The 14,290-nt window shown below is 39.9% G+C and overlaps 1 protein-coding gene across 2 annotated transcripts; it reads left to right on the top strand.

Moving 5' to 3' along the window:
- Positions 1–1,421: 1,421 nt before the first annotated feature.
- Positions 1,422–14,274, top strand: kif3a (kinesin family member 3A). 2 transcript variants are annotated; one of them, XM_037977356.1, is made up of 17 exons: positions 1,422–1,598; positions 1,962–2,230; positions 2,411–2,555; positions 3,547–3,631; positions 4,413–4,518; positions 4,611–4,750; positions 4,898–5,095; positions 5,386–5,560; positions 5,664–5,762; positions 8,652–8,808; positions 8,892–9,072; positions 9,657–9,767; positions 10,682–10,807; positions 12,043–12,096; positions 12,214–12,282; positions 12,391–12,521; positions 13,380–14,274. In XM_037977356.1, the coding sequence occupies exons 2-17, from the start codon at positions 2,041–2,043 to the stop codon at positions 13,426–13,428; spliced, it is 2,016 nt and encodes a 671-aa protein (XP_037833284.1). In that variant the 5' UTR covers positions 1,422–1,598; positions 1,962–2,040; the 3' UTR covers positions 13,429–14,274. The 2 variants fall into 2 exon arrangements, with proteins under 2 accessions (XP_037833284.1, XP_017279677.1); XM_017424188.3 differs by having other exon boundaries at positions 1,957–2,230.
- The last annotated feature ends 16 nt before the right edge of the window (positions 14,275–14,290 follow it).

Below are 14,290 nucleotides of genomic sequence, written 5' to 3'. Positions count from 1 at the left end.
AACTAACATTAACTAACATGCATGCATCATTTTCCACCCTGCATTTACGCCTCTAAAAGACTGAAGTTTATCTACAAAACTTGAGGTTTTCACAAGCTCAGTGTCAGGAAATCTTTAGAACGTCTCATTCTCTTATCATCTGAGTGCAGCTAAAATTTGTTAAAATCCAACACGACACAAAATGTCAGCTGTTTAAACTGATATTTGTTATTTGACAGATTAATGCTTTTTTAATGTTCTGACAAGGGCAACAACAATCTGGGTAAAAATGACCACAGAACGTCTACCAAAAATAATGTGGAATTTCAATTGCAAGGCGGTTAATTGGTAACAGCTCTATTTAAATTTATTATAAAAAGAGAGGCTGAGACAGGTGAATGTTAGGGAGGGATGGTATGACAGTTTGTTTTTTAAGATTTCATGTATAAAAAATTCAGAAGATCTAAATCTCTGTAAGGGAAAAGCCAGGAAATCACAGAATTGCCACAGCCTTTGGGTTGTCAATCTGTACCATTAATAAAATCTGGCAACCACAAACTGAATAAACTCTAGTTTTACACCCAAGAATTACAGGTAAATCTGTCTTACAAAGAAAAAACTAAAAAAAACAATAAAAAGCAGCTACAACAGGACACTGTTTGTAGCCAATACATGTGATGTATGGAGGTGAAATAGGGTTTGAACAGAATATGGAGCCATATATGTTGCTGTACAGTCAAGGTGCTTCACCAGGAGGTCCTCTTTTTTTCCAGGACCACCAAATGACAGTCTGCCCATATTACAACAGCATGAATTAACAGCTAATAAGTTTGAGCACTATTATAATACAATGAATTAGTTTATAAAGTCCATCTGCACTGAGACAATAAAATGCTTTACCAAGCAAGAATGGAAGAAGATAATTTATTTTACAAAACAGTCGTCCCCTCAGTTTTTCAACTGAGTGGTAAACATAACTAAAACGTGTTAAGATAATGCTGGCGTCTAATTCAAAATGATCACATACGGTGCCACAAACCATAACTTGTTTTAGTGTTAACATTTGTGACATCTTTGTTCAGTTTGTAGATTAAATTGAATGGGTTGGCAAATCAGAGAAGAACACATCCAAACTGAGGCCAGATAGTATTCTGGGACAGGCATTTTTTATGCTCAGTGAACAGTGCAGGAAACATGAGCATGAAAAAGAGGCCCAGGAATTATTTCTTAGTGGCCTTTTGTAGCCTGAGTCATGCCCATCAGCTTTATATTAATAATAAATTACAAAAACCGTGTTTAAGCCGTGGTATATGCTCTCATGTTGTGTTTTGTTTTGGAATATATTGCTTTGCAGTGTTGTAAACACGCAATAATTTATATATTTTTAAATATGACAACAATGATGCCATTTATTGTCCGGGCACAGCTTCCTCTTAGAGAGCGCATGCGCACAGACGCACACACAGAGACGGACCTGGCAACAAGATGTGAAGAAATGGCCACGACGCTGGTGTTTTAATTCTCCAAATAACCCAGATATCAGATGAGCAGAGCACGTCAAACGCCTTACAGTCATTACACGCCTATCGTAGCCGGCTTTCTACGCTCTCATTATGCCGGTAAGTCGCCACGCCTGCTTTTGTTTTTGCTCGCAGAAAAGGGTTCCTCCCTTCGGTTGATGTGATGCTAACCGGGTTAGCACTGCTAGCTTGACGGGGGTTTTGTCGCTCTGGGATGAAAAGGGGTTGCACAACTCGGCACTTGTCGTAAACACAATTAAGCTTTTCCTCCTGTTGTTTGTGCCACGAATGCCGTCCCGCCTAACAACCCCTGCAAACAGTGACATTACCGAGCATCCCAAAGCTATTCGCGTCATTTTATTAGCTCTCATCTCTGCACCTTTAACCGCGTCTGTCGGCTGCGCCCTGAAGTGTCCGTCCACCTCCTAATATGTGTGTCCTTAATTCCTCGTTTCAGAGCAGCAAGCCTGACAAACCGGAGGTCAGCGATAATGTCAAAGTTGTGGTGCGATGTCGCCCCCTCAACCAGAAAGAAAAGGCCATGGGCCACAAGCTGTCCGTCAGCGTGGACGAGATCCGTGGGACCATCACCGTGAACAAGCTGGAGACCCCCCAGGAGCCTCCCAAAACCTTCACCTTCGACACTGTGTTTGGACCCGAGAGCAAACAGCTGGATGTCTACAATCTCACAGCCCGCCCCATCATTGATTCAGTGTTAGAGGGATATAATGGTACAGTTTGTGTGATTACACGTCAGGAGTTATTAAAGCATTTCTGTGATTATATCCCCAGTGTAATAAGTCCATCACTGCTGCAGTGTGTAATGTGCACATCCTCAAAGCTAACTCGTCACTCGTTTTCTAATTTTGTGATCTGTATGAGTATCTTCTTTCCCCTCTTACCTTTTCCAGGCACCATTTTTGCATATGGGCAAACTGGCACGGGGAAAACATTCACCATGGAGGGCGTGAGAGCAGTGCCAGAGCTCAGAGGGATAATCCCAAATTCTTTTGCCCACATTTTTGGCCACATTGCCAAGGCAGAGGGTGACACCAGGTATAATTAACACTTACACAAATATAGGAATACTGATGTGACGCTGCGTGAATTTGCAGTAATCACTGCTACAGGCGAGTGTGTTGTTTTATGTTAGGACAGTATTACCACTCTGGGATGTTTCCTCGAGAATGACAGCAGTCACATTCTGCAAGTCGTGGGAAAAGAGGCTGCTGCATCTCTCTTTTTTTTTCTCAAACGAAGAAGCTTTTGCAGATTTGGAAAACAACACATTTTAAATCGTAAAATGGATGCTAGAAGTTCAAGCCGTGACCTAGATAAATTTAATCTCTGTGTTTGATCAGTTCTGGTAAAACAACACCTACAAAACCACTTCACATTTGGGTCATCCTCTGAGTATCATTTAGCAATGAACAACACTTGGTCTTTTTTTTAATTGGGGATCTTACATCCAATTTTATATATTCAGCTTTCCACTTCATCTATCAGCCGATAGTTTTCTTTAAGCAGGGACAGGTTGTGTTCTGTCATATTGATTTGGTGAAAATAACACAACTGGATAGTTAGCTAGTTTTGTACTGTGAAAATATATCCACTTTTTGTTGACTGTAAAAATAACTTGTTCTTTATTTTCCTGGCATTATATTTCTGAGACATTATGGTCTTTGACCCAAGTGCACTAGTAAAACCCCTGGTGTTAAATTGTAGCTAAAGTCTGTCCAACTTTACAGCCACAGTCAACAATAGGTGCATCTCATTACAGCCTTATAAGTTTTAAAGACTGTCCCAGGCACTACTCGAACCTTCATAGCTGTAACTAGTTTGCTCACTTTTGAAGCTGGTGCTTTTTTCTGATTCAGATTGTAAGAGCAGAGTATAAAATAAATCTCCACGTAGCACAACTCCTAACAACACAAGTGAATGCGATACGTTCATTTAAAAAAAAAAAAAAAAAATATATATATATATATATATATATATATATATTTCACCAGCAAACTCCTTTTCTTTCTTCGCTTCTCTGCGACAGATTCTTGGTTCGTGTTTCGTACCTGGAGATTTACAATGAAGAAGTGCGGGACTTGCTAGGCAAAGACCAGATGCAGAGACTGGAGGTAACAGGATGTTCAAATTTAGTTACTGATAACAACGCTGGCTTTGATGGGTTGCCTTTAGTAGTCTCTCTGAGTGGGAAGTTGCAGAAAGCGTGTAGCTTTGCACAACCCCAACTCCAAAGTTGGGACATTGTGAAAGATGTAAATAAAAACAGTAGAATGATTTTCAGATTTCATAAACCCATATTTTATTTGCAATGGAACAAAGATATCAAATGTTTAAACTGGGAAACTGCCATTTTTAGAAAAAAAGGTCATTTGGAATTTGATGGCAGCAACACATCTTAAAAAAGTTTGTACAGGGGAAAGACAAGGCTGTGAAGTTAAATTGTACAAATAAGAAACAGCTGATCCTGGGTGGACTCAGGAACACTTCTACTAATCACTGTCTGTAAACACAGTTCTCTGTTCCGTCCACAAATGCTGCTTAAAGCTCTATCCTGCAAAGAAGAAGCCAAATGTGAACAGCATCCAGGCTTTGTAGCAGAAGAGTCCAGATGCTGACCTCCCACCATCAGAAAACACTTCATGCACCATGAAACGAAGAAGATGTTGAACAGCTAGAATCCGAAGAATCAGGACAACATTCTCCTCCAAAAACTCCAGCGGCTGGTGTCCTTAGTTCTCAGGGTTTTTAGTTTAAACATTCGATATGTTTACTACGTTCAACTGTGAATGAAATATGGGGATTATGAGATTCGCAAATCATTGCACAACATTTTTTGGAATTGGGGTTGAAGCTTTTTGGCTTTTTTCCTAATTAAGATCTCTGTTGCATCAGGTTAAAGAAAGACCAGATGTAGGTGTCTACATCAAGGACCTCTCTGGTTACGTTGTGAACAATGCTGACGACATGGACAGGATCATGACGCTGGGTCACAAAAACCGTAAGCAAGCACCGCTCACAGAATACGGAAATAAAAACGGACTAATTAAGTATGACTTGATTAAATGTTTGTTTTTTTCTTCTCATGTTAAGGATCTGTTGGGGCTACAAACATGAATGAGCACAGCTCCCGTTCTCATGCTATCTTCACCATCACCATCGAGTGCAGTGAGAAGGGTGTAGACGGTAACCAGCACGTGCGCATGGGAAAGCTGCATCTGGTTGATTTGGCGGTACGTGTGCAAAAGCAACACACAAAAAAAAAAATCTTAAAAAAAACCAAAACAATACGATGACATGGATGTAACCTCTTTTTAAGGTTTCCTGGCATTTGAAAGTGGTAGATAATTTGCGAATAATCTAATCGGCCATTCTCGCAGGGTTCAGAAAGACAGGGCAAGACTGGAGCCACGGGGCAGCGTTTGAAGGAAGCCACAAAGATCAATCTCTCACTCAGCACGCTGGGGAACGTCATCTCTGCCCTGGTGGATGGCAAGAGCACACACGTTCCCTACAGAAACTCCAAACTGACCCGTCTGCTGCAGGATTCACTGGGAGGAAACTCCAAGACCATGATGGTACACCTTGAGTTGTCCTATTTTACATACATTGACTACAAGATTCTGACTTTAACTCTTCACAACCAAACCCATGTATTTATTTGCAGTTTAGCTCCTGAACGCTCACTAAAATCACTGGTCTAGCCAAAAAGTTTTGAAGAGGGTCTGTTTGGTTTTATTATATTCTTTTGTCATCCCAAGTGAACGAACCAGAGTTGAGTTTAATTAAATCAAACATGTCTGATGGACAAACATACTCAGTGTGGATGGTACAGTTTTTGCCTCATATTAAAATTTTTCCCCTCCAGTGTGCGAATATTGGCCCTGCGGACTACAACTACGATGAAACCATCAGCACCCTGCGCTACGCGAACAGGGCTAAAAACATCAAGAACAAAGCCAGAATCAACGAGGATCCGAAGGATGCTCTGCTGCGGCAGTTTCAGAAGGAGATTGAGGAGCTGAAAAAGAAACTGGAAGAAGGTAAAAAAAAAAAAAACGGCAAATAAAAATAAATGGCTAACTTTGAAGTGCAAATATCTTTTTAGTGGTTTACACCTGTCTTTGTTTGGGGAAAAAATCAAAGGTGAGGAGATCTCTGGCTCCGACGGCAGTGGATCAGAAGAAATGGATGAAGGTGAAGATGAAGCCGGCGAAGCAGGAGAAGGTCGCAGGAGAAGGAGGGGTAAGAATCTGTGTCAGGAAAAAAAAAATCTGTTGATGCAGTTTTGAGTGAGGTTTTCATTTATGGCTAGACAAACATCTGTATAATGTTTGATTTTTTTGTCACAATAATTACAATTTCAGTCAGTACTTCCTCAGATATTGATCATGATGAAGATGCTTTGTGGGTTCTAGCATGACTTTACTGTTACATATGTGCGAACAGTTTAGTGCTCTCATTTAGGAGTTCCCCTGGTATTCACGCCTGCAGGCAGAAAGTGTTAAACCCAGCAAGAATTCTTCTGACATCTTATTTTGTTGCACAGCTGACACTAAAACTCCACATCGGTCAAGGTTTAAAATACGTGCCTTTGTCTATTTTAAACTTGTTTTTTTGTTTGTTTTGGACCAGTTTAGTAACAAGCCGCCCTGACTGACTCAGTAGTTTTCATCTGTGCAAAACTGATTCATTCATTATACCCACATATTTTGCCTACATTTTTCCTAAACTTATGACCCTACTATTCCTACTACTGTCTATGTTTCACCTTCGGTGTGTGTGTGTTTTTTTTTTCCATTTCTATTTGTGGGCTTTGGTGCATTTGGTGCTTCCTTTGCTTTATTTTCAGACAGCTGTCACGTCAGCGGCACAAATAGCTCAGAATTCATCTTCACTTCCTCTGAAGCCGCCTCCCGCTGATGACGAATCTCAAGATAGCGAGTTAGAGTAACGCTCTGCTCACCGACCTGTCTACAGATTTTAGCCCTTTTCCCACATGAGTTATTAAAATGTAATAGTTTAGTGTAATTAATACAAAATCACATTTTTTGCTTCTGTGACTACCTTTACGTTACAGGAAATTATACATAATTTGCATGACATGACTAGAAAGCTTATCTGTGATCAACTCTGTCTTATTGACCCGCATTTCCTCCGTGACGTCAGCAAGTAGTCCACTGTAGCCTTTTAACACCCCTTCATCTTCATCTTGTTTATTGTAAATCTGCATGACCTGAGGTTTTGGTTCAGTCGTTGAAGAGTTCTTGTTAAAATCATCTATGAGATCAGACATTTTTTTTTATTGTCTCTTCACGTTCCGCTTTCCTTGAGCGCTCTTTGTAGTTTTCTGCTTATGTTTAACACCTTAAATGTACATTTATTTTGTCATGTACTTGTAGGTGGTTTCCTGATGCTTTGAAGTCAAGCTTTGAGTCATTCATTGAATGAATTCGGGTTTTTTTTCTGTTTTTTTTTTTTTTTTACAGATCAGTTCTTTTTTTCTAAATATGAATATTGTGAAATAGTGAGTGCAAATGCCCAAAGACTTCTGTGCAGAAAGATTATGAACAATTAATATCTTAGCTGTTGTAGATAGCTCTTTGAACGACCTAAATTTGGAACAAATAGTTTAATTCTGACCAAATTGACACAATAACAACAGCATCAAGTCTTAAAGCCACTACATCCATCTCTCTCTCTCTCTCTCTCTCTCGCTCTCTCTCTCTCTCGCTCTCTCGCTCTCTCTTTTTTTCTTTCTTTCTTTCTTTGCCTGCTTCTCCTTTCTGGGTCGCGGGGAGCTGATGTCTGTCTCCAGCAGACCCTGGACAGGTCGCAAGTCCATCACAGGGACACATAGAGACAAACAACCATTCACACTCTCACTCACACCTAGGGACAATTTAGAGTTACCAATTAACCTGACATGCATGTTTTTGATCTGTGGGAGGAAACCGGAGTACCCAGAGTAAACCCACGTGAGCACAGGGGGAACATGTAAACTCCACCCAGTAAGGCCCCAGGTCGGTCTTGATCCTGATCCTTATTGCTGGGAGGCGACAGCTTCAACTACTACTTCAACATCAACTACTTCAACTACGCCGCTGTTCCACCGCGCCACTGCTCCTGTGCAGTATTCTTGGTGTAGTTAATCATGCCTTTATGACGTTTCTTTTTTTTCAATTAAATCTGTTTATTGAAAGCTCGGAGAGATGTGCAGCAACAGAACACCTTTTGATTGTTGAGCTGATCTGCAGACATTTGTCCAGAAATAACCTTTATTTTTAAAAAAAATAGATTACGGTACATGAGTGAAAATTATTTTGTTGCTCTTTGTCTCTCTTGTGGTCCCACAGTGCATGATGACACTTTTGACATCAGATAATGTTTCAGCATGTTCAGTTTGTATCCCCGCTGCCTCTCTGACGTACTTTCTTGTGTGAAACGTATCAGCTGAACCTCAAAGACACAATTCACCCACATCGTGATTCATTACTTGAAGTGAAAGACTTTGTACCCACATTGAGTGCTCCACTCTGTGGACTCATGACTTTTGAGATCATTCTGTAATGAGTTACTCTCTCTGTCTGCTGGTTGCAAATGATGCCTCTGACCTGTTACACACCTCTTAGCACAAGAAGAAAGAGGTCGGTGTAAATGTTTACATGACCCTAGTGTCATGTGACAAAGATGTGTCTAATCACAATAATCATCGAGGTGGTCACTGTCTGCTTCAGTGGCCGTTCCACAGGCTAAAAGGAATCCCAGACGGGTGAATTTAGGTAGCATTTCTCTGTTTGTTCGTATCTGACGTCCAAGCATGGTTTTCATTTTCTACATCTTCATGACAGTCACCTCTGTCATCAAAATACGTTTAAATTTTGGTTTTTATATACACTAACGGTAAGTGTTTATTGCTATTTCAGGACTTGTTTGTTTCCAGAGAATCTCAGTCCTCAATTAGGTCTTGCAAAGTTAACTGTAAAACTGCAAATTTACAAAGAATGTGTAAACTCTATTCTGCATAAACCTCACTGAAGAGTGGTCATGCTGCATTTAAATCACAGTGTATCCTTACAGCTAACATTTTGACTTCATTGCGTACTTGGTGGCGTTTTTTTTTTTTTTAATCAGGAAAGAAGAAGGTTTCCGCAGACAAGATGGTGGAGATGCAGGCAAAGATCGAAGAGGAGCGAAAGGCTTTAGAGGCCAAGCTGGACATGGAGGAGGAGGAGAGGAACAAGGCAAGGGCAGAGCTGGAGAAGAGGGAGAAAGACCTCCTCAAAGCCCAGTAAGTCTGTAAAAATAGATGTACTGTAAAATGCATTTCCATGCATGTGAAAGTCACCTGTGAATAAACCTTTAACCTTCTAGGCAGGAGCATCAACTCCTCCTGGAGAAACTGTCGGCCTTGGAGAAGAAAGTGATAGTGGGTGGAGTGGATCTTCTTGCCAAGGCCGAGGAGCAGGAGAAGCTCCTGGAGGAATCGAACAACGAACTCGAAGAACGTCGCAAGAGAGCAGAGCAGCTGCGTAAGGAGCTCGAAGAGAAGGAGGTACGAAGGCACGTAATGGGCAACAGCCTACCCACCTACAGTTGTTACTCATTTTTTCTGAACCAGATTAAAAAATGTCATTTATTAATAAAAATGACACTGAATAATGAAAACCTTAGCTTTTAAAATTATGTCATGGTAGGAAATCTGAGGTATTTGTGACCAAATGGTGTTTACTACTCATCGTGGGTTTAATGCTTAAAGCTGCATTTACAGTTAAACTAAGTAACCAACATGAAGTGTTTTATGGGCAACAATTAACTTGCAAAAAAGAAAATGCTGACATACCTGTAGCACAAACCAACTGTCTTTTTTCCCAGCTAAGCTGCAACCGATGGCAAGATATAATACCACAATGTTAGAAACCACATTGCTTTATTCATAGTGAAAATGCTGCATCGGTTTGGTTGGAAATAGGGTTAGACTATCGTACTTAATCTTTCATTTTGTCTAGGTAGTAGCGAGCACTGTAAAAAGAAAAACAAAACAAAAAGATAACCACAGTGATGCAGATTTGTCTTTGTTTGTATGCAAATAGATCTCGCTTTATGTATGGTCCATAACCTTTTCCCCTCTTAAAACAGCAAGAACGTTTAGACATAGAAGAGAAGTACACCAGCCTGCAGGAGGAGGCTCAAGGAAAGACCAAGAAGCTGAAGAAAGTATGGACCATGCTAATGGCTGCTAAATCAGAAGTAAGCATAACAAAGAAGGAGGATCTGGGTCTGAAATTCTCTTTTCTAAATAGGCAGCTCTTTTTTTTACTTGTTTTACATAAAGCTTATTTATGCACTGTTCACCAGCGTGAGTCTGTAAACGAAGCATCACATCTCCCGTTTCTCTTCAGCTGCTTTAGCCACAGAAGCGAACTACGAGCCGTTTACACAAAGCTGTTTTTCAGTGAAACTGTAACATTTCTGCTGCAGTTTGGTCGTTTATTTACACGACAACAGCAGCCGGATTCTCTGGCACTGAACCCTTTTGAACCCAGGTCTCAGAGTGGAGATTTTTTGACCCTCCCATTTGTATTTCAGTGTGAAGTCGCACATGCGCAGCACAGACTGCAGTCATTCAGCAACCCAACCTCAGTTAGCCCAAACACTCACCCGTTTGTTCACCATTTTGGATGTAACTGCTTCCATGCCTGAGAGACTGGAGACAACTAGTGGCCTGACATGAAAACTACAGCAGGTTCAACGAACACAGCAGCACCGTGTAAACAACATCAGCATCTGATAATCTTTAACATGTCCAGGAGATGGGCCTCATGTAAACAAGGCCCTAGTCTTCCACCTCTGTTAGCCTAATTTGCATCTCATTTCCTTCAAGCCTACAATACATACAGCTTAGTGCACTCTTTCTTTTTACACTCTTGTCAGGTTGTATGAATTGTAAACTCTAAATAACTATAGTAACCAAAACTAAGCAGCCCTGGATGCCCTTCAGGTCATGCAGCGTTCCTGTCCTTGCACTTTTTTTGTGTCTGTGTAAGTGAACAATACTAATGCAGAACTAAGAGGGATTCTCTACATTTCGTCCACATATGTGGTGTGTGATTAATCAGGGATGACTGGATAAGGATTTACTGGAGTTATGTTCTGTTTGTCAGATGGCAGATCTACAACAAGAGCACAACAGAGAGATCGAGGGCCTCCTGGAAAACATCCGCCAGCTGAGCCGAGAACTGCGGCTGCAGATGCTCATCATAGATAACTTCATCCCTCAGGAATACCAGGTCACTTTCTTTATCTATGTCATAGCCTGATTGTGTTCATTAATATTGTATTTTTTATTCTTAAAAAATTGTTGTTGTAACTTTTTTTTAATTTTAAGACTTCATTTGACAGAAAGAGTCTGGCACTTTTTCCCTTTGGGGCTCGCTCAGTAGTTGTAGAATCTGATACCAAAAACGATCTGTTTTAGGGCTAAACATCAAAAAGCACACGCATAGTTGTGCTGTTGTGCTCAAAAGACAGCATCAGTCAGTGAGGCAAGGAAATGTTACAAGACCTAACTAACAAGATAGCACTCTGTGCTTTTACATACTTTTTTATCATTAATCAGCAACCACAATCACAAAGGTATGAAAGTATTCTGTGTTTCAGTTCCAGTTTTTATTTATGTATTTATTTTTTTGAACTTTCGCTTTTTTAATGTTTGAATTTGGTGCATCTGTGTGACATCTAAACATATCCAGTGTAATTTTTCGTTGTATATCTATTATATTGCCACATTTTGCAAACTCACGGAGAGCCTTCTTTTTTAAAAAAAAAAAAAAAAAAGGTTGCAAACTTCCAGAGTTTGACCGGGCATCTGTAAAAGCTGAACAAACATTTTAACTTGAAAGGAGCAAGATGACTAACCGCGGTTTTATCTTGAAAACAGACATGGTAGCGTTGAGGTTAAGTTATCTTTCAATCACTGATTAATAACTGAACTTGGTTAAAGATGCTTCTGCTGAAATGCTGCATACTTCCTGGTTGGCTCGGTGCATACTGTAGTACTGAAGTAAATGTCTGGCGCACATGAACCTGTTGCAACATTGTTTTATTAGATACAATGTTGTATTAAGACGCTCATGGTTGAGTACAGCTTTAGGTTTACCAACATCACCTTTAGAGTTTTAAGTAGCACCTAAATGAGAGTGAAAACAAACACAATCTTTCTGCAGTTATGAACCCAGTTAACACCTGAAGCAGCAGAGTTCAGTAAACCTAACTTGATGCAACACAGAAAAGATGAGTGTGTGAGAGGTTCACACACTCTATAGAGGTCTTTTAAAGTTATCTAAATATTGATAATGGTGCAACTATGAATTAGTGACTACAGATTTAACCTATCACTGAGTTCATTAGTCATTTTGAACCGTAAACGTGACCAAGGGACAAAAATGCAAAGCCGCTTCCCCGTTCAGATGCAGTAAACGCACGTCTTTGTCCTCACGTTATGTTTCTCATGTTCTCCTTGCAGGAGATGATAGAAAATTATGTGCACTGGAATGAAGACATTGGAGAATGGCAGCTGGTGAGCTCAGACGATCCACGGTGACGTGCAGTTCCATTAACGTCAGCTTAGACGATTCAGCTGTGAGACAAATGTTTCAGTCTGCTTTTTGTTCTGTTTGTGAACGTTGCCTTTCAGAAATGTGTGGCTTACACTGGAAACAACATGAGAAAACAAACCCCTGCTCCGGACAAAAAAGAAAAAGATGTGAGTTATTTTTGTCCAGTGATTTGTCTTTTCTTCTTTTCTAGTGAGCCAGTATTCACCCCTTTCTCCTTTTTTTTTTTTTTTTTTTTTTGTCCTTTCTGCCTGCAGCCGTTTGAGGTGGATCTGTCCCACGTCTACCTCGCATACACAGAGGAGAGTATGCGCCAGTCACTGATGAAACTGGAGAGGCCCAGAACCTCAAAAAGTAGCAAAAGCGGCAGACCCAAAACAGGGCGCAGGTAAAGTAGCGATATCGCAGTCAGCCCGAAGCACACCTGTTTTCTTACCCCAGAGACATTTTTTTTTCACTGCAGTAATCTCATATTTGAGTGCGACTAAATGAATTTTGTTCAACTCTTAATATTTAGTGTTTGTCTACCAGAACTCAGTCCTCCTTTTCTACTCGAAATGTCAAAAGCCTTAAAATAAAACCAAACTTTTGCTTTAAGACTGATGGTGTAAAATGTATGTCAGTCACTTTTTGTACTGATTGGGGGTCAGATAATTCTTGCGGTACAAGGTTACGGTTGATTAGTAATAATCTCAGTAATAGTCTTCATATTTAAATAGAAAACTAATTTTATCCTGTTTCCTAGTGGTAGTCCGGTAAATAGATGACTTCAGATGATTTAAGTGAAACTTTGATGTCTATTTTAAAGAAAACTGGTTTCCGCTGGTATTTCACAGGGCAGTAGTTACACTTGGACAGAGCAACTATTACTTTTGTGCTTTAAAGAGATTTTTTTTCACACTTCTCTTTCAGGCAATGCAATTTGTTCTCAGTGTATAGAAACCAAAGGCGTTTTATTTTAACGCCTCCTAAAATCAGAGGGTTTTCTGAAAAGTCTAAAAAAGGTCTTTAATTTACATCCGCAGTCTAAGAGAAAAATCTAAACATGACATATGAGCATTTTGAGAGGTCATACCTATCGTATACCGTATTTTTAATGTGCTTAAACCAGTTTTATTTCCAGTATTTTGTGGTTGTTATTATGCTTATATGTTTGCAGTTACTGTGATGGGCTGCACTTCTGAGAAATGCTTCAAAGGTCTCCAAAGTTGCTGATAATTGTTGTCATGTATTCATCTCCACACAGGAAAAGATCTGCAAAGCCAGATACGGTGATCGAATCCCTTCTGCAGTGATGACACTCGAGAGGAGGTCCACATTTCACACAACTTTGATCTTATCAAAAAAAAAAAGAAGACGTAATTAGTCCTGCTTATGGCTGAACAATAGAGGATTTTCTGCGTACACTGTAAGGGTTTAAATGTGAACAAGCTGCACCTTTTAATGAGTTCAACACCACATGGGGGAAAAACAAACCCCAACCTGCTTTATGTACTGTAGAGGAAGATCACTCTGAGGAAGACTACTCCTGTCTAATGTTTAAGGAATCTTCGGAGCACATTTCCGATTTCTGTGTTTTTACTTTGATGAACAAATCTGTAAGAAACAATTACCCGATTGTTGAAAATGAAAACGTGGTAGTGACCTACAATCTTCAAAGTGTGTTGTGTTAACACACATTTAACCCCTCGGAGATGAAAATAAGCGTTTCTGTCATTTCCTGCAATACGATCGATAGATTAGAGTTAAATGAACCACTGAAAATGTCATTGTTGAATAACGGCTGACCACTCTTAAACTGCACAAAGGCTTTTGTGTTGAGTTCAGGTGACATCCAGAAGATTAAAGTATGTAAGATATTGTAAATGATATTTAAAGTGTGCTTTTGTTTAGGTCAGAAGCACTGAAGCATGCATGCCTTTCAGCTCTTATGTCTGTGCCATTTCTTGCTCTAAACAAGTCACATTTTTATTTCCACATGTGAACGCTTGTGAGATGCACCATAGATAGTGTAAGGTTTTTTTTTTCTTGATGTTCTGTAGTGGATGCAAACTGAATTTCAATTTCTGTCATACTGTATGTCAAATGTTTACACCAACAAACCTCTGGATTTTATTTATTAAATTATTATATCAGTCATATGTCACTTTCTCGATG

This window comes from Kryptolebias marmoratus, linkage group LG9, assembly GCF_001649575.2.
Source record: "Kryptolebias marmoratus isolate JLee-2015 linkage group LG9, ASM164957v2, whole genome shotgun sequence".
In the NCBI taxonomy this organism is placed as follows: domain Eukaryota; kingdom Metazoa; phylum Chordata; class Actinopteri; order Cyprinodontiformes; family Rivulidae; genus Kryptolebias; species Kryptolebias marmoratus.
This window is presented reverse-complemented; position numbering and strand designations above follow the sequence as displayed.

Excerpts from the sequence above, each read along its gene's own strand:
- kif3a (XM_017424188.3), top strand. Across the intron at positions 2,231-2,410 it reads AGTGTTAGAGGGATATAATG|GCACCATTTTTGCATATGGG; the intron begins GTACAGTTTGTG and ends TACCTTTTCCAG. Across the intron at positions 5,763-8,651 it reads AGGTCGCAGGAGAAGGAGGG|GAAAGAAGAAGGTTTCCGCA; the intron begins GTAAGAATCTGT and ends TTTTTTAATCAG.